The sequence below is a fragment of the Choloepus didactylus genome, chromosome 3 (assembly GCF_015220235.1).
Source record: "Choloepus didactylus isolate mChoDid1 chromosome 3, mChoDid1.pri, whole genome shotgun sequence".
NCBI classification, from domain to species: domain Eukaryota; kingdom Metazoa; phylum Chordata; class Mammalia; order Pilosa; family Megalonychidae; genus Choloepus; species Choloepus didactylus.
The window spans coordinates 221345687-221366393 of NC_051309.1; the positions used below are offsets into that span (position 1 = coordinate 221345687).

The following is a 20707-nucleotide window of genomic DNA, read 5'->3' on the forward strand; positions in this document are numbered from 1 at the left end:
CTCATTTCCAGCATTGAAGGCCCCTCCTCCCACGGGACTGAGCCTCACAGGGAGGGGCATGGATCCCCTGGCCACCAGAACTTACAGATTTCACTGATCTCAGCTGTTCCACATGTGCATGAGTATTGTATGAAGTATGCCCAAAGTCAAATTGCTCTGTGATGTCCAGTCCACATGGTTCCTGACTTTCTACCTACTGCCCTGGAGGAGTAACTAAAGCCTACACCTCACCACTCCACCATCTTGCCCCATCTCATTCTATTTCTTCTTTTTTTGTCTTTCTGGGGACTGGTCCATTTAATCTATGCTATCTAATTTGTTGATATACAGCTGTTTTATAGTATTCCTTTATAATCCTTTTTATTTTTGTCAGGTTGGTGGTAATGTCCCTTTTTCATTCCAGAATTTAGAATTATGAATATTTTCTCTTTCTATTGTGCCCAGTCTTGCTAAATGTTTGTCAATTTTGTTGATGTTTTCAAAGAACCAGCTTTCACTTTAGTTGATTTTTCTCTATTGTTTTCCTACTCTTTAATTGATTCATTTCCACTCTAATTTTTAAAAATTATTTCCTCCTTTTTGCTTGTTTTGTTTTTAGTTTACTTTTCTTTTTCCATTATCTTAAGATGTAAGGTTAGTGTTGATTTTGGATCTTGCTTATTTTTCAATTATAGGTGTCTATTAATTTTCCTTTAAGCACTGCTTTAGGTGCATTCCATAAATTTTAGTAGTTTGTGTTTTCATTTTCATTCATCTCACAATAGCTTCCATTTTCCCTTGCAATTTCTTTATTATTATTATTATTATTCATTGGTTATTTAGGAGGGTGTTGTTTTATGTCCACTTATTTGTGAATTTTCCTAATTTCCATGTTTTTAATTTCTCTTTTTATTCCATTGTGGTTGGAGAACATTCTTTTACATCCTTTTAAATATACTAAGACTTGTTTTACAGCCTGACGTGGTTTCTCCTGGAGAATGTTCCATGTATGCTTGAGAAGAATAAGCATTTTGCTATTTTCAGGTGCAGTGTTCTATAGACGTGTGTTAGGTCTATTTGGTTTGTGGTGTTGTTAAAGTCTTCTGTTTGTTTGCTGATCTCCTATTTGTTCTATGCATTGTTGAAAGCAGAGTGTTAAAGTCGCCAATTATTATTGAACTGTGTATTTCTTCAATTCCATCAGTTTTTGTTTCATGTATTTTGGGTTTCTGTTGCTAGATTCATATATACTTGTAATATCTACCATTTTATCATAATATATTCTTTAACTCTGCTGACAATTTTTGTGTTAAAGTCTATTTTGTATGGCATTAGTATAATCACTCCAGCTCCCTTTTGATTGCCATTTGTTTCTTGTATACAACATATATTTGGGTCATGTTTTTTTTTTCCCTCTACTTTTCCTTTTAATTAGAGAGTTTATTCCATTTACATAAAATGTAATCAGTAATAAGGTAAGATTTATGTATATAATTTTGATAATTTTTTTCTGTGTCTTGTATCTTTGTTTCTCAGTTCCTCCTTTACTGTCCTCTTTTGTGTTAAAATATATTTCATGGTGTGCCAGTTTGGATGTATTATGTCCCACAAAATGCCGTGTTCTTTAATGCAATTTTGTGGGACAGACATATTAGTGCTGATTAGGTTGGAATCCTTTGAGTGCTTCCATGGAAATTTGACTCAATCAACTGTGGGTGACACCTTTGATTGGATCATTTCCATGGAGGTGTTACCCCACCCATTTAGGGTGGGTCTTAATTGAAACATTGGAGTCCTATATAAAGAACTCACAAACAGACATACCTGACAGCAACTGAGACTGACATTTTGAAAAGGAGCTGCAAGTAAGAGACACATTTTGAAGATGGCCATTAAAAGCTGACACTGACATTTTGGAGAATGCCATTTTGAAACGCATCCTGGGAGCAAGCAGACACCAGCCACATGCCTTGCCAGCTAAGAGAGGTTTTCAGACAACATCAGCCATCCTTCAGTGAAGGTACCCTATTGCTGATGCCTTACCTTGGACACTTTATGGCCTTCAGACTGTAACTTTGTAACCAAATAAACCCCCTTTATAAAAGCCAATGGAAATAATGGAAATAATCTAATCAAAGGTATTACCCAGAGTTGAGTGGGTCACATCTCCATGGAAACAACCTAATCCAAAGATTCCAACTAATCAACACTAATACGCCTGCCCCCACAAGATTGCATTAAAGAACATGGTGTTTTGGGGGACATAATACATCCAAACTGGCACATATGGCAATTACGGAAATCAGATTTCTCCAAGCCTTAGGATATGTTGTTGCTTCTTGTTTTTAGTAGTCATTTGTTTAATGAATTTTCTGAACTAAATCTGCAAGGTCTCCATCTTTGTCATGTGTCTCTACTCTGTTACCTTAGTGGTCAGCTAATGACTGGATGAAGATTTCCTTAAACACCTGGAACCAATAAGCCTCCCTATCTATGCCAAGAGGCTCTGTGTTTGTGTGAGTGCATGCCTTTGATATTTGCTAAGGCTGTTGACACCTCTGACTTAGCTTTCATTTCCTACTTGCACAGAACCTCAAGCTCAGTCAGAAAGGAAAGCTTACAGCCTTCAGATATTTCTGGATCATGTGCACAGCTGCACACAGCTGTGTGCACACAGCTGAACTGTTGTGGTTTTCTAGATTCTCAGTAATACATTGAAGCTTTTCAAAGCCCCTATGTCTATCTTATTCCTTTTTAAGCTGTTATTATATTTATTGTTTGCCTAATGTTTTTTCATTGCTTCAAGCAGCTCTAGTGTTAAAACATTTGGAAGATCCCCTTGGGGAGAGACTTTTAGCACTAAGCAAGTTGAGTAAGGTCAAATAAAAGCAAGTCATTCCTCCTGGGGATGAATCTGGACCTGCCATCATGAGATTGAGAATATCTTCTTGACCAAAAAGGGGATGTGAAATGAAACGGAGTAAAGTTTTACTGGCTGAGAGATTCCAAATGGAGTCAAGAGGTCACTCTGGTGGACATTCTTACACACTATATAGATAACCCTTTTTAGGTTTTAATGTATTGGAATAGCCAGAAGTAAATACCTGAAACTATCAAACTGCAACCCAGTAGTCTGGACTCTTGAAGATGATTGTATAACAATGTAGATTACAAGAGGTGACAGTGTGATTGTGAAAGCCTTGTGGATCACACTCCCTTTATCCACTGTATGGATGGATGAGTAGAAAAATGGGAACAAAAACTAAATGAAAATAGAGTGGGATGGGGGGATGATTTGGGTATTCTTATTTACTTATATTCTTTATTCTTATTCTTTCTGGTGTAAGGAAAATGTTCAAAAATAGGTTGGGGTGATGAATGCACAACTATATGATGGTACTGTGAACAGTTGATTTTACCCCATGGATGACTGTATGGTATGTGAATATATCTCAATAAAACCAAATTTAATTATATATATTAAAAAAAAAAAGTCATTCAAGTATGGCCTTCCAGAAAACCACCAGAACGGTCAAATCATGGGTATTCTTTGAAAATTAGGTTTTAAAATAATTCCAGTTCTGTTCTGCTCCTATGGAACTGGGAATGTGAGCTGTTATATTTCACTGTCACTGCTGAGCTGGAGAGCAGGAGATGGGGCTTGGGTAAGACAAAACACCACAGAGCTCACTGTCCTTACCAACACAGGGCATTTTGCTTGACTAAATGTTTCTGGGTTGCTACAAACTTTTGGTTAGTTTCCAGAATTCTGAAAATTTTGATTCTGACATTTTTTTGTCAGTCTTTTCTTGGCTTCAATGTGTGGAAGAACTATAAGAAAGTCCTTACCCAGCCATTTTCAGTTGGTGTTCTTTTTTTCATGTTTGAAAGATAATTTTGCTGGATATAGAATTCTTTTTATTTCAGCAATTTGAAGGATGTCCCACAGCCTCCTGGGATCCATTGTTTCTGATGAAAACTCAGTTGTTAGTATTATTTAGCTTCCCTTGTGACCTGTCAGTTTTCTCTTGCTGCCTTCAAGATTTTCTTCTTGTGTTTGGCTTTCAGCATTGTTACTATGTTGTGTCTGTGTGTAGATCTCTTGATGTTTATTCTACTTTTAGTTCATTAAGATCTTTGGATGTGCAGTGCAGTAGACAATAGCCTCCAAATAAATCCAAGTCTTAATCCAAGGAGGCTGTGAATGTTAACATATGGTAAAATGTGCTTTGCAAAAATGAATAAATTGTGGAGCTTGATATGGAGAGATTATTTTGTTGGGGCCTAAATATAATAATAAATGTCCTTATAAGAGAGAAGCAGGGGAAGATTTGACTACACACATAAGAGCAAAGGTCATGGAAATAGAGACAAGCAGGGTCAGAGAAATAAAATGTTATGTTACTTGATTTGAAGTTAAGGGAACGGGCCACAAGCCAAGTAATACAGGACGCCTCTGGAACCTGGAAAAGGTGAGGTATTTATTCTCTCCTAGAACCTGTTGATAGAGAGTGACTCTGTCAATGCCTTGAATTCAGTCCAGTGAAATCTATTTCAGACTTATGACCTCCAGAACTGTAAGAAACATGCTTGTTGTTTTAAGCCACCAAATTTGTGGTAATTTGTTACAGCAGCCCTAGAAAAAATATATGTAAATTAATGCTTTTCATCAAATTTGGGAGGTTTTCAGCCACTATTTCTTAGAATGTTTTTTCTGCTCCTTTATTTTTTGCCCTTTCTATTAGTATTTCCATTGCAGGTATGTTGATGCCCTTAATGGTTTCCTATATTGTTTTAGCATGCTAAACCTGACAAAATGCAATATAACAAGGGCTGGCTTTTACAATGGGGATGTATTAATTTAAAGTGAACGGTTCTGAGGCTGTGTAAAGGGTCCAAATCAAGGCATCAACAGGACGATACCTTCTCCCAGAAGACCAGCTACTGATGATCCTCAGCTCTTCTCTCACATGGCTAGGCACATGGTAATGTCTGCTGGTCTCTCCCTTCTCTCCCAGGCTTCATTACTTCCAGATTCTGGCTTCAGTGGCTTCTTCTCTGAGCTTCTATGTGTGTCCTTGTCTCTCAGCTTCTCTAGCTTTTCTCTCTGAGCTTCTCTAGGGCTTTTTTTCTGTGTCTTCTCTCTGTCTTTTATCATCTCATAAAGGGCTCCAGTAAGAGGATTAAGACCTTCCTTGAATGAGGTGGGTCACATCTCAACTTAAGGTCCTGTTTACCAAGAGATCCGACTTACAATGGTTCCACCACAGGAATGGATTAGCTTCAGAGCATGCTGTCTGGGGAACATACAGCTTCAAACTACCACACACATTTTTTTTTCTGAGAATTTGTTCATGTTACTTCATTCTTTTTTTTTCTCCGTTCTTCAGATTGCGTAATCTCTATCTTCAAGTTCACCGATTCTTTCTTCGCTCAGTTCAGATCCACCATTGAGCTCTGCATTAGTGTACTATTGCCCCTATAACAACTTATGTTTGAAATTATCATCACATCTCTTTTTCTGAACTCTGACATTTATACCTCTCTCTTCCACATACATGTACATGACCCTTATGATTACATTGGGACCACCAGATATTCCAGAACAATCTCTTTATTTTAAGGTTAGGTGATTAGCACCTTTCATTCTATCTGCAATCTTAAATCTCCCTTGCCATACAATGTAACATACTCACAAGTTCTGGGAATTAGGACGTGGACCATGTGTGGTGGGAATGGGGGAGGAGGGTAAACTTTTATATCTACCACAAGATACTCTAGTGTTTTTTATTTTTATTTCAGTTAGTGTACATTTACACTCTGACTCTCCATTTAGCTATTATTTTTAGTAAATTTCTATCTGTTTATTTAAATTCTGTTTTTGAAGAGACATTTTCCTCATGCTCTCCTTTACTTCTTTAATTATGGTTTCCTTTAGCTCTTTGAACATATTTCTAAGGCTGCTTTGAAGGCTGTCTGCTAAATCTGACATCTGGACCTTCTCACAGACAGTTTCCATTGCCTGCTTTTTTCCTTGTGTATATGGGTCATGTTTTCCTATTTCTTTGTGCATCTCATAATTTTTTGATGAAACCTAGACATTTTAGATAATGCATTGTAGCAACCTGGACAGTGAAGCTTGTTGTTGCTATTGCTTGTTTGTTTATTTGGTTAGTGACTTGGCTGGACTATTTTAGTGAAGTCTGTTTCCTTCACAATGTGAACATCTGATATCTGATGTCACTCATCAGAGGGTGCAAACTTGGGCATAAACAGTCACTCTGGGATGACAGTGGTTTTAGCAAAGCTCTCTTTAACTGGTTCCCTTCTCTCTCCACTAAGGCATCTGCCTGCTTCTGTTATTATCACACGCAATTCTCAGGCTCCACATTGCCTGCTGTATTATTTTTGGTAATGACTAGGCACATACTGCTCCAGTACAATCTGACCCAGTTAAGATTGGGCCCCCTTGCAGAAGTCATGTTTGAGACCAGCCGTTGAGACTTGTTCTGAACCCAGAGAGCACCTCTTAGCTGTCGCCTTACCTGTTTCTCTCAGGTAAACTAGCAGCCTATGGTTTACCTTGTTGCTCTTATGGAACTTCCAGCCTTCTCCTAATTGCTTACCAGGAATATCTCCACTGTCTTTGAGAGCATCCTTAGACTTAAACTTCTCTACATTCTGATCCAAACAAAGCCAGTTCCCTTGGGAAAAAGCTTCAGAGCTCTCAGTTCTTATGCCAGCCTTTCTCCCTAGGCAGAAATCTCTTGGGGTGACAGTCCTGCTTTATGATCAAGGTGCTGGGGAGCCTCTGGACTTCTCGGCTTGCCTCTCCCAGTGGGGAGCCTCTGTCCACAAGTGAGCTGTGGGGAGGGGGAATGGCACTTCAGGGTTCTCAGCCTTCTGTGCCTGGACAGATTCCCTTCCCTACAAATGAGGACCCTGTGGAGGAAGGCAACCTCTGATCTCTTAACTGCTTTCACCTGAAATGTACCTTCTGCAATACGGAGCTGGGTGGTGGTGGTGATAATTGCTCAGAGGGGGAGAGGACAGTCCTGTATTCTTGGCCACATTCACCCAGAATGGAGCTCCCCTCACACTTATTTAGGGTTGGAGGGGGGAAGCTGGTCATGGGTCACATGCCACAGATTTGCTGTTCTAACAGAGATTATGTTCTTAAATAAATGTCTCTTTATATGCGGTATGCCCTTGAAATTATATACATAATTTTTGCCAGTTATGGTTGTTTTTCTGACGAGCAGGTCCGCAGAACTTATGCTGCCATTCTGTAACCCTATTTATAGACTCTATTTAACTCTATCCTTATTTTCTCAAAATCTTTCAATTTCCTCTTGAAAGTCCAAAATGCTTTCTGAGCACGACAAGAAACTGCTCCTACATAATTTCCTGAAATCCTGTTCTCTCTAGGCTTTTGCTTTGGAATACGTGCCTCTGAAAAATATTTTCTTACATGGGCTTTGAGGCCTCATTTTAGGATTCAAAAGCTGAACATTGAACTTTATTATTTTTTTTTTTTTGCATTCTATAACAATATGAATCTTTGAAGCACTGGATGAAGATGACTAAATAGAATAGTCCCATTAAAGGAGGAGTGAACGAGAAAGAAAAAATAATATATTAAAAGGTATCATTTTACCACACATATCATCATGCTAGCCTACATGCAAATTTAACACGGCTTCATGAAGCAAACATATCCTGTAATCACAGTGTGCAAATCAAACTTTTCTCAAATAAATTATACATTCACATACATCCCCTGCTATCAGTCATTTTGCAAGACAAAAATTCTTTATAAAAATGATTACTCACTCCTTTACTTAGCTGACTTAAATTTCTGCTATAAATAAATATTTTAAAGCAGGAAGTTGCTCTAGGATAAAGATAGAATGATTTTTATATAAATATACAAGCCCTTCTTCTATATATATATATATAGAAGAATTATAGATATTAATTCTATTAATAGATATGTTATAGAATGCAAGAATTATATAGAATATATATATATATATATTTTTTTTTACTCACTTCCAGGACATTTATTTTACAGTATCTAGGGAACAAATTAGTGACACTTTCAATTTGCAATCTAAATTTTTAGCTTCAATGTATAGTTATCAGACTCCTCGGAATCTTCCTTTCCTTTTAATATTAGAATCATTCATTTTTTTTGTCCCACACTGGTCCTCAATCACCATGCTACCAACCCTATCCCCCGTTCTCCAGGAGAACTCTATTAATCTGGTACAGAGATTTTTTTAGTGGGCGAGTCAACTGGTTTTGCCTTCTGTTGGCCAGATGGTGGCAGCAGAGTATCATAAAATGCTCATTGGGCCACTAGTTTAAGAGCAGATTTGTTTGGGAGCCTGAATCTGCCCAGATATATGCTTGAGTTCTAGCCAAATTGTGCCAATGAGGATGTCATTTTAGAAGGGGGCTGCTTGACTCTGTAGATTTAAAAGTCATGATAAGATCTAGAAATTCCCCCAGAGAATCTGAAATGACTAAATAGAAAACTTAGGGAATCACACACATTTTCAGGTAGAATTTTTGGCATTTTCTTGTATCTCCAGCCCACTCCCTTTAAATAATTATCACTTTATTGAACTCATTAATCCTGCTTGGTGTCACTAACTTCTCCCTCCCAGTATTCCTTGATGAAAATTTAGAACACTTGAATTCTGATCACAGCTATGGCACTGGCTAGCTGTGGTTTAGGGAAGGCATGTTTGGCTTGGGAAGATGCCTTTGGGGTCTTAGTCTTATCATCTCCAAAAAGGGGAGCCCTGATGATCTCTGTGGCCCTTTTCAATTGCAATGTTCTATGATTTCTAATCATAGAGGTCTTCTTTTGATAACTTCTGTTTTTCCGATCTAGAACCACATCAGAGTTTCACCACTTGAGTTCATAATCTGACATTTGAGGGAGGCAGCATGGTAACAGTGCTTCAGAGCATGGCTGCCAAGTGGGTCACTTCTTAGCTGTGGGATGTCAGGCATTTTATTAAAGCTGTCACTGTGCTTCAGAGTCTATAAAATGTTGATAATATTGCTACCTCTTGGGTTCTTAAGAGGCCTAAATGAGAGTATTAATACATAAAGATCACAAAAATTGAGTACATTAAAATAAAAGCATTAAGACCAGTGCCTGGCACATAGTAAGTACTATATATATGCTAATTATCATATTATACATAGGTAGATAACCCCAAAAAAATCATGATTTTTTTTTTCTCATCGACATCCAAATAAGTAGTATGGTAGAGGAGTTGTAGGTTACACTTATTTTAAAGTACTCCTTGATGTCTTTATGGTTTCAGAGCATGCAGTAGGGTCAGCCTTTTAGAGAATATTCAAAGAGCATTGAAATTAGGGAGAAAAGTATGGAGAATATTTTTAGATTTCCTCCTTCAAGGTTATTAGAATTATAGAATTTGGAGTTGGAAGGGACCGTAAGAGATCATCTGGGCCAGGTCATCCTTCACGTTCAGACTTTGGCAAAGCCTAGACAGGACATCATGAAACCCTATACAGGCTGCATTTCCCAACTCCCACCTTTGAACATGCACATACTTTCATCATTATGAAAACTTCTAAAATTATAAAAATCTTTATTGTGGTCACTAGATTTTTCTCAAAGTGTTTACCGAACACTCATATATAGAATATAGGATTCCCATATGCCACCCTACTATTAACACCTTGCATTTTGTGGCACATTTCTTACAATTAATGAAAGCATATTTTTATAACTGTATTATTAACTATAGTCCATGGTTTAACTTAGGTTCACTGTGTTGTGCAGTTCCATGGATTTTTTTTAAATGTTTACTCTAGTGTCATATATGCAAACTGAAATTTCCCCTTTTAACCACATTTGCATATATAATTCAGTGCTGTTAATTATGTTCACAATATTTTGCTACCATCACCACCACTTACTTCTGAAACTTTTCCATCCTACCAAATAGAAACTCTGAACCTTTTAAGCTTTAACTTTCTATTTCCTACCATCACCCTGCCACCTACTAACCTGTATTCTAGATTTGGACTCTATGAGTTTGCTTATTCTAATTGTTTTCAAATCAGTGAGTACATCCAATATCTGTCCTTTTGTGGCTGGCTTATTTCACTCAACGTGATGTATTCAAGGTTCATCTGTATCGCATATACCAAGAGTTCATTCCTTTTTCCATTGTGTGTATATACCACATTTTGTTAATCCATTCATGAGGTGATGGATGCCTGGTGTGTGCTGGTTTGAGTCTATTATGCCCCCCACAAAAGCCATGTTCTTTTAATCCAATCTTGTGGGTACAGACTTATTATGAGTGAGAACTTTTGATTAGATTATTTCTATTGAGGTGTTACCCTGCCTATTCAACATGGGTCTTGATTAGTTTACTAGAGTTCTTAAGAGAGCTCAGGAGCTGACACGGAGCCAGACTCTTGGAGATGCAGACAGAAGGGTGTTTGGAGATGCTAAGCTAAGAGGTGAAGCCCAGAATTTGCCCCAGAGAAGATAAGAGAGGACTCCCAGATGCTTAGAGAGAAACACCCTGGGAGAACAAGCAAAGATGCACAGGAGCTGAGAGAGGAGCTAAGAGAGACAGACGCCCAGAGACATTTTGGAGAAAGCCATTTTGAAACCAGAATCCCAGAGCAAAGGATCAGCAGATGCCAGCCACGTGCCTTCCCAGCTGGCAGAGCGTTCTGGATGCCATTGGCCATTCTTCAGTGAAGGTATCCTCTTGTTGATGCCTTGGTTTGGACACTTTAATGGTCTTAGCACTTTAAATTTGTAACCTAATAAATCCCCTTAATAAAAGCCAATCCATTTCTGGTATTTTGCATAATGGTAGCTTTAGCAAACTGGAACACTTGGGTTGCTTCCATTTTTTGGAAATTGTGAATAATGCTGCTAGGAACTTTGGTGTGAAAATATCTGTTTGTGTTCCTGCTTTCAGTTGTTTGGGATATATATATCTAGAAGTGAAATTGCTGGGTCAAATGTTAAGTGTATGCTTAACTTTCTGAGGAACTGCCGAAGTATCTTCCACAGCAGGTACACTATTTTAAATCGACACCAGGAATGACTGAGTGTTCCTATTTCTCCACATCCTCTCAAACACTTATAAGTTTCCATTTTGTTTACTAGTAGCCATTCTAGTGGGTGTGAAATGGTATCTCATTGTGGTTTTGATTTGCATTTCCCAGATAGCTAATGATGTTGAGCATCTTTTCATGTGCTTTCTGACCATTTGTATATCTTCTTTGGAGAAATGTCTATTCACATCTTTTGCCCATTTTTAATTGGGTTGTTCATCTTTTGTTGTTGAGTTGAAGGATTTCTTCATACATTCTGGATATTAAACCCTTATTGGATATGTGATTTCCAAATATTTCATCTTGCTGTGCAGGTTATTGTTTTACTTTCATGATAAAATCCTTTGAGGCACAACATTTCTTTATTTTGATGAGTTACAGTTATCTCCTTTTTTTTTTTCCTTTGGCTATAAAGTCTAAGAAATCATTGCCTAGCACATTATCCTGAAGATACTTCCCTATATTTTTTCTAGGAGTTTGATAGTTCTAGCTCTTGCATTTAGGAATTTGATTCATTTTGAGTTGGCTTTTGCATATGGTGTGAGGTAGAGTTCCACCTCCATTCTTTGCAAATGGACTGCCTGGGAATTTTTCATTTTGGTTATTGTGGTCTTCAACTCCATTAGTTATGTTTGGTTTTTTAAAAAAATTTCTATATTTTTCTTGAGATTCTCATATTGTTTGTTAATTGTTTTCCTGATATCCTTTAGTTCTCTCTGTATTTTCCTTCAGATCCTTGAGAATATTATAGATCATTTTTTAGGATTTTTGTTCAAGGTATCTACTGTCTGATCTTTTTTGTAGGTGTTTTCTAGATTTTTATCCTCTTCTTTTGGATGAGCCATCATTTCGTATTTCTTTGTTTGCCTTGTAATCTTTTGGGTATGCTTTACATTTTAATATTTTAAAATGTTAAGTGTGGGATTTATTCCCTGGGATGTCTGTTTCTCGAGCTGGTGATACGAAAAAGCTTTTCTTGAGTGTCAGCCCTCCTGTCAGGAAGGTCCACCCAAGGAAAGTGCAGGGCCCTCCCTGTCTTTTCTGGGCCTGTGTCTTGCCCGGGGAGTGTGCTTGCTGGTGGATTAGATTTCCCTTATTTATAGGAGTTTGAATGCTACCTCTATTTTCCAACACACAGACCTTCTCCCTATCTTGTGTGTTTCACTGCCAGTCTTAAAGCCCACAAGCCTTTGCCTCAGGCCATCTGCTTCAATTGCTTCTTACACTGTTTTCTATGTGTGATGCTGCTTGTGCCTAGAAGGCAAATTCTGGAAGGTGGGCATGCCTGAGACGAGTTTCCCAAGTCATTCTTTCCCGGATGGAACAAGGTCAGAGACCAACAAAAGGACCACTGCTTGGCTCCAAACTGCCTTGGAGGGCTGATGGAGAGGCCAGGAAAGGTGCCAGGAGCTTCTCCACCACTCACCAAAGCTGTACTTTCTTGACCTGCTCAGCACATGCAGCCCTTCAGCTGACCTTCACAGCTCTGAGGAAGTGAACTGTCTTTAAGGCTCCCCCATGCCTTTGTCCAGGGTGAATTAGAACAACGGCCACCCTCAGAGCTGGGCCCTCAGCAACCCAAAGTCACCAAGCAAAAGCCATGAGCAGCAGTTGGGCCATGCCCACCCTGGATCTTGGGGAAATGGATGTTTATGTTCCTTTCTGGCACCAGCAAGCTATGCCATGAGCCAGACCCATCTGCTACCTGACATGAGAGTGGGGTATGGGCACTGGTAGCCATGGTGTCTAGAGAGCACTTCATTGGTATTCACCATAATTTTATCAGACTTTTTTCTCCTGCTCTTCCCTGATGCTGCACAGTGTTGTACAAGACCCTGGAGTTTCAAAATAGTTGATTCAGACAGTTCCTGCCTGTTTAATAGTTGACTGGTAAGGGCTAATTCTTGAAGCTTGTCTACTCTGCCATCTTCCCACAGTCCTCCTGAGCAGAAGTTTAATTAAGAAAGACACAAGGGAAGGTTCAAAGCTTCAGCATAACTGTTGAGTGTTTCATACATAGCATTCACCTCACCCACTTACCCCACTCTCCATCCTTATTTTTAATGGCTGGCAAATGTGGGCTGGAGAGTGAGGCAATCTCTCAAAAGCTCCATTGCTCCTAAGCCAGTTTGGGCACGTTGTCTTTTACATTCCATAATTCAACTTCCATCACATTTACTAATCTGGCAAGCCTTTCAAGGCAGACAGTTGGTAACACAACTAGTCCTTGCTCAGATTTTTCTTCAGATGTTCCCTTCCCAAGCCATTCCCCCAAGGGCAAAAAGTAACCACAAAATAAGAAACTGTCAGTCAACCGCGGCCAACCCCTGTGAAGATTACTGGGGATTAGAGGTGGGAAGCAATTTTACTCCAAGCCAAGCTCTTAGGACACCTGTGTGATGCAGAGACTGCTGACTTAAGCTGACAAATCTTATATCCAAAGCGTGTTTTGATTTAATTGATGTGTCTTATGAATTAAAATAGTTCAGAAAGAATTACATCAAAATAAGAGGCACGCTAACATGTTTGCATGGCTTTCTGTCAGCCAATGTTGAAAATGAGGTGATAGGTGGGTTTAAAGACTTGTGAGCTCCCCATTCAAACTATTTCAAGCGCAGAGATGATTCTTAAGTTGAGATAAAGGGAAGGTCAAGTGTCTTTTCTCCACGTGGGTGGGCTGGGGAAAAGGAATAGCAGTGATGGCTACCTTTTGACTTTTCCATCTCCTTGGTAACTTCTCAATCTCCCCATTTCTGATCACCCAGCAATCAGATTCAGGCAAGCAAATAATGCAGGGTCCTTGAAGAGTGAAACACAAGCATTTAACTTCAAAAGCATCATTTAGAATGCTATTTGCTATCACAATACCAAATGCCAACTCTTATTGATTAAAAATGGCTTTTTGGCTCACTGGGTGGAGAAGAATTCTTGGGTTGACTCTAGGTTCATGAGGAAGAATGACATGATCAAACACCAACATATGGGTGCAAGAAGAAGTAATGGCTGATGTGTCACTTTTTTCCCTCTGAAATCAGTTTATTGGTTATTTTATCTACTAATTTCAAACATTCTTTCATTCATCCTCACCATTATACTTTGATGTTGTGGTATTAGCACTATTTTGCAGGTGAGAAAATTATATGCTCTAGAATTATTTTCAAATTTGGGAGTTCACAAAGATTTTAGGACATATTCTGTGTAAGATCAAGATTCTTCTAAAGTTAAATTTTCATTTAAAGGAAGCCATGAAAGAAAAATAAATAAAAGGACCAGATGTCCAAGGAGAATGAATTGAAACCAGGGCAGGATCTGTAGAGGAGAGCAGTCTGCTTTTAGCAGAAATGTTCCCCAGAGGCAGCACTCTTGGGTGAAATGGGAGGGGTGATATATATTAGAAAGGTGTAGCAGCAACTCAACAGGTTCTTATTTTAAGCATAATGTATGGAATTGAAATCCTCACATTGTCCACCTACTCTCTAATCCTGTTGAAGGAAATTAAAGACTTTTCCACAAGTCATCCTCCTAGAATGAGTCTGTAGCTAGGGATCCCAAACCTCTCCCTGCTTGCTCAAGGGACTAGAACAGTCTAGGACAATGGGAATGGTCAAAAATCCCTTGTGAAGGAGACATCATGCCAACTCACGAAAATTGCTTTTCCATTGCAGGGTCATCAGTGGTAGTGAAAGTGAAAAGCAGCACAAGGGAATTCACCTCTAATATAACAGCACAGGAATATTACGGAAGGGCACAGTCAAGCACGACTATGGTCACAAGCATAACCAATAGGTAAGAGAACCCTGGTCCCGTATGGTTTCCTGAGACTTACTGGGCAATAAAAATTTGACTCAAATCAGAATACCTGCTTTATCATCTCCTGTAATGACCAATGGATTTGTTTTACTGGATTGAAGAAATCCCTACCTCCCCCATGTCATTAAGCTAAGCAAATGAACCAACCCCCACTGTAACTGTTGTTTAAATCATCTATTCCCATGATAATCAAAGGTGACTGAAAATCATATATACTCAATTTTCTTTCAGATCACCTTTGAGGTACTCTATAAAAGTGGATTAGGGCCAAATTTCAACTCTTCCTGAATGTTTTTTTCTATTGTTAATTCATGCCTTATTTCCAACAAATTAATGATGAGATTGCCATGTGCAAAATAGGGTCAACAAGGGCTTCCTCCCACACTTTCTTTGCCCTACACTCCATACAATTAAACCTGTTTAGCAGAATGTTGAGTTGGAGAAAGAGGGTAATCTGCTTAAATGGTTTTAGACATAGCTTTGATCTAAAAGTTCTACTCACTCTAAATTTTATTGAAAATCACAATATAATATTTTGGCAATATTTCATAACTTATAGCAGGAAGACCTTCTTTAATGATTACTAATTGTGATTGTCTACGGATAAGTATTCCATTATCAGCAGAACATAGCCATTAGGCTCTGGCATCACACAATCTAAGTTCAAACACTGGCTTAAAGCTGTGTGACCCTGGCACATTGCTTTACTTCAAGGGAGTCTCAGTTTTGGTGTCTTAAATGACAACAATACCAATAAATACTTCCAAGCTATTTTTGTGAGGATTGAATAAGGATGGGTATCTAAAGCACTTAGCTTGATTTCTGGTAGATAGTAAGTACTCATTAATTGTTACTTTTTATCACAACGATCAATTCTCACATCCAGGAAGATGTATGGAATTGAGCTGAATAAGTAGTCAGGGCAGAGCCTTTCAAGGATGTGGATATTTGAAATAAATACTTGATCTTGTTTTGGCTGTAATTTACCTCTTCCTTATAAAGCACACAGAAGCATTCTGTTTGAGGATTCTAGGTAGTTGGGTCTGGTTAATGAAGTTCTGTTGCATCTTCCCCATGGTGGAGGGCAGCTGTCAAATATCCAAGCCCCCAAAGGTGCCATCCATTTATGCAAGCACTTTCTAAGAGGAATATAAAAGTGCTGGGGATTTATCCTCTTCCCTTCCTTGCATTCCATTCCAGGGTATTATCAAACCACATGAGATAACACTGTTTGGAGGAAAGGTGCTATGGAATTTCAGGGGTTCATATTCTGCCTCACTCCTTCCCACAACACAGCAACTACAGCCTAGCTTTGGGAAATGCAGATATTTGCCTTTTCTTTTAGCATGATTGTTTTATAGGTATTTATTCTGTGTCTTCTATGTGCCAAGTAGGCACTATGCTTGATGCTTTTGTGGATGTGGGAATCATGTTTCAACCCCCATGCAATCTTGTTGGGTAAACAAGACTCATTCATATAAAATAAATCAGATGCTCAGTGAGGCAGCATTCCTCCAAGTGCCGCACTGATGACTCTGACAGGCAGTCAGAGAAGGAGAAGGTCAGGGAGGGCTGGGTGGAATGGCCATGGAAGCTTCCTAGGGAGGTGGACCTTAAAACACTTGGAAAGGTAAGAGAGAGTGGGAAACTCAACTGTTGTGAAGGATGTGACTTGGACCAGGTAGGGGGTACTAGAGGTGAGAATGCATAGTAGAGTTGTGACAATGACATCTTAAATTTCAAAGCACACATCTTGGGTGATTTGGTATTGGGCATGCATGTGTGTATGTATGTACACATCATGTTTGTCTTAATGCAAAGTTACAGAAACATGATTCCAATAGGAAGGCTGTTTTGAGGGTGATAAAGACAACATAAGTGACAGCACATAAAGTACACCAACCATGCTTATGCTTTCATTTATTCTTTCTCATGTCTTCTCTGAGATAATAGAGGAGTGGCAAGCCAACATAATCAAAAATCACAGAAAATCCTTAAGTGTCAGTTTATCCTTTTAACTGACACTGACATTTCCCACTTTTCTTTAGCACAGTGATAAAAACAAAATAATTTAACTTATTGGTATTTCCCCCTCTGTCTTTAATTCTTCCTTATCTCTGGTGAAAAAGGAAGTAGTCTGAAGCAAGGAGACATGGTCCTTCAGAAGTCCTGATCCATCTACAGACTGGCCCTATCAGCCCTGTAACTGGTTGGGTATCTCTGAATATGCTTTAAAAGCCCCAAAGAGAATGAGAGATAGTAAATCCATCCAGACTATCTCTATAGATGATCTTAATGCACTGGTAATTCTTCACTTGAAAAAACCAAAAGCAAAATTCACATGAAGATCAGAGCTAAAAAATAAATAAATAAACTTAAAAGGAAAGAGGGGGAAAAAAAAACCTTATTAAGATCAACTGCTGAGTCTCTTCAACGGTGGTGTCTACTTCAAAGATAAGTGCCATTTGTGGGTTAGTTTCTTGATATCTCATCAATGGAGTTGGTCAGCTCAGTTGATTTAAGGATAGTGTTAATGGGATCAATGACATATACTGCTCCCACTTAGTACTACAGTGTAAGATTTTTTCCAGAGCAAAGATAACTCCAGGTGGCAAATTGGCACATATATATCTTAGCTAACAGTGAGTGGTAAAACTAGCTGGATGGCTTAATAGAGACAAGTGTGCATTAGTGGACAAAGTGTAAAATGTGAGGTATGTGTTGTTTGTGGTTCATTTTTTGGCGTGTTAATAGTATTACATTCACATACCAAAAAAACAAAAACAAAAACAAAAACAATATTATTTATAGCTTTGCTGACAAAAGGCTTGATGCTTTTAGAGATACAGTCTTCAGGCCACCAGTGGGTTTTTCAGTTAAGTCCAAAAACTATTTTCTATTCTCAGTTCCTGAAGCAATGCAGACAGCTTCTAACTCACACAATAGTTATAGCCCAGTCATTTCATTTATTTTGCATCTCTTGTGTGTCTTCCCATAGGATAAACAATGTTATAAATAGCAGTAGGTTCTCAGGCTAGCCCACAAAAGTCTAACAGATGGTAGTTAAAAAAATATTTTTGTTGAATGAGTAAATAAACACTATCTGCATTCACCTGTGTCCTTAAAACAAGGGGCCATGCAATGTAAGACAAAGAATATGATTATTTCCTCTTTCTCTTCAGGGGGATAAATTTAGCCCGATGCAAAATTTTATGATAAAAATGTGCATCTCATCCACTGCTGGAAAGTCTTGGCTTGAGCTTCCAATTTCTGTACTATGGCCACCATACTTTGGGGTCTAAGTTATAAGAGTCCTGCTTCTTTTCTTGTTCCACAGTTATTTACAATCCTCTGTCTCTTCTTCATCAAAATGTACCTCTTTAGTAAAACTGATTTTAACTAGACATTAGAGAAGAAAAGAATTAGATACAACTACTTCATACTGTGTTGTGACTGACTGATAACTCCATGATCAAGCTAACTCGCTCATTATTTTAAAAAGTGAATATTTATAAACTCAAGTAGATATCATAGATATTTAATCTGTGAAACAAAGAAAAGCTGAAATGTCTAATCAGTGTATGCTAGATCTGGGTCAGGAGAGGAAATCATTTTTAATGGAATGCTCATCTTTGGGATATAGCTCTTCCCTGGAAATTCTCCCCCTGAGTCTTTTTCATTCAACTCTTAAAGACTGTATTGAACTCTAAATGCTTTTCTCCATAACTTCCTTTCCCACTATGTCTTAGTGATGCTCATAATGATATCATAATATCAACCTCATCTCCACACTCTACCTGTTGTTATTTTTTCTCTCTTTTCCCATGTCCAACTCAGCCTCAGCTCTTTAAAGGCCATGGGGACCAAAAATATCAGCCCTGACCAGCAACCCTTCTAGCAGGCATGAGCCCTATATCACCATCTTTCTTTACTTTAAGCTTCAGTTTCCTCATCTGTAGATTGGAGACAATGGTGAAACCTACTGTTCTAGTTTGCTAATGCTGCCAGAATGCAAAACACCAGAAACGGATTGGCTTTTATAAAAGGGGGTTTATTTGGTTACACAGTTACAGTCTTAAGGCCATAAAGTGTCCAAGGTAATGCAATGACAATTGGGTACCTTCACTGGGGATGGCCAATGGTGTCCAGAAAACCTCTGTTAGCTGGGAAGGCACTTGGCTGCCATTTGCTCCAGAGTTCTAGTTTCAAAATGGCTTTCTCCCAGGACGTTCCTCCCTAGGCTTCAGCTCCTCAAAAATGTCACTCTTAGTTGCTCTTGGGGCATTTGTCCTCTCATAGCTTCTCTGGAGCAAAAGTCTGCTTTCAAAGGCTGTCTCCAAAATGTCTCTGTAAGCTGAAGCTCCTCTCTCAGCTCCTGTGCATTTTTCAAAGTGTCCCTCTTGGCTGTAGCAAGCTCACTCCTTCTGTCTGAGCTTGGATAGTGCTCCAGCAAACTAATTAAGGCCCATGCTGAATGGGCGGGGCCACACCTCCATGGAAATCATCCAATGAAAGATCTCGCCCACAGTTGAGTGATCACATCTCCACAGATACATCCAATCAAAAGTCACCAACCCAATCAACAGTTGCCCACACAAGACTGCGTCAAAGATAATGGCATTTGGAGGGACATAATACATCCAAACCAGCACACCTACATAATTGAAATGTAGTGAGAATGGAATGAGAAGAAACATACTAAGTTCTTATGCTATGCCTAACACACAGTAAAAGAACAGCAAGGGAAAATGGTTCATGCTGATACTATTATTCTTCCTGTGTCCGATCTCTCTGGCTCTTAGATGTCCATGCTTTCCCAGTTTATTTCACATTTGGAGGGAGGAGGTGTGCAGTTCAAGACTTTCCAAGGTTTGTTCACTGCCTACCTCCCACTGACCATAGACCATCAGTGCCATTATCTGCAAGGTTTTACTGAAGATCTACCCCTGGTGCCATCACTTTGCCATTTCCAAGTCCACTTATATATAGCTTGTCTCTCCAGAATGTTCTCTTCCATGGCAATTCCAGTTTCTTCCTGGGCTGATTCCCAGGGCCTTCCAGCACCTCTGGCAATCTTCAGTTTCTGAGTAAATCACAGTCTATCTGGAAAGACTGCCAGGATATCCTCTGCCAGACTAAAAGCTTGTTGGAATAAGAAGTGATTGACCCAGAGGACCTGGGGAAATCCCTCCAAATGGGAGACAGTGTTGGCTTCTTTTCTGGCGCACCCACTCACAGCCCTACCTACTATATATCCCGGCCTGGCTCCTGAGGTGTTGGTCCCTGTGGCCCCTCACTTGCAGGTACAGTGCCCTCCACCACACATGCACACTGTCCTCTTCCATTTCACTCTCAGTTGCATTGCCTCTTAGCCTCAGTGATGTCTGAACTCCTACTGTCTGAATTCACCCACTTCCAGATCCCTCCAGAGGCAGAGGATTGGATATGTCATATCCATGTCCTTTCCATGTCATAGCTGAGCTTTCTACAGAAACTGGTCTTATGATAACATCTGAGCAGGCATTCCTTTCTCTTTTTTTATATTAAGCTTTTAAAACTGCTTTCCTTCTAGGCAAGCTTAGAATGTCCTATTTGAATATGACGTAGTCCATAACTGGCAAATGCAAAGCACCGTTTGCTTCTTTCAATCATATATGCTTATTGAGTCTACTCTTACTGAAGCATATCAAATTGTTTTCTAGAAGTACTCATTGACCTAACTAATACTACATGGCCAGCATGCCATCTTCCAGTTCTTCCTCTTTTCAAGAGTGCACATAGCACTTTT

At 39.0% G+C, this 20707-nt stretch overlaps 1 protein-coding gene across 1 annotated transcript in view; it reads left to right on the forward strand.

Moving 5' to 3' along the window:
• The window catches only part of KCNU1 (potassium calcium-activated channel subfamily U member 1), a 170300-nt gene that overhangs the window by 75449 nt on the left and 74144 nt on the right, over positions 1-20707 (forward strand). The window contains 1 exon segment of the mRNA XM_037831539.1: positions 14775-14895. Within this exon segment, the coding sequence (XP_037687467.1) occupies positions 14775-14895 (121 nt within the window).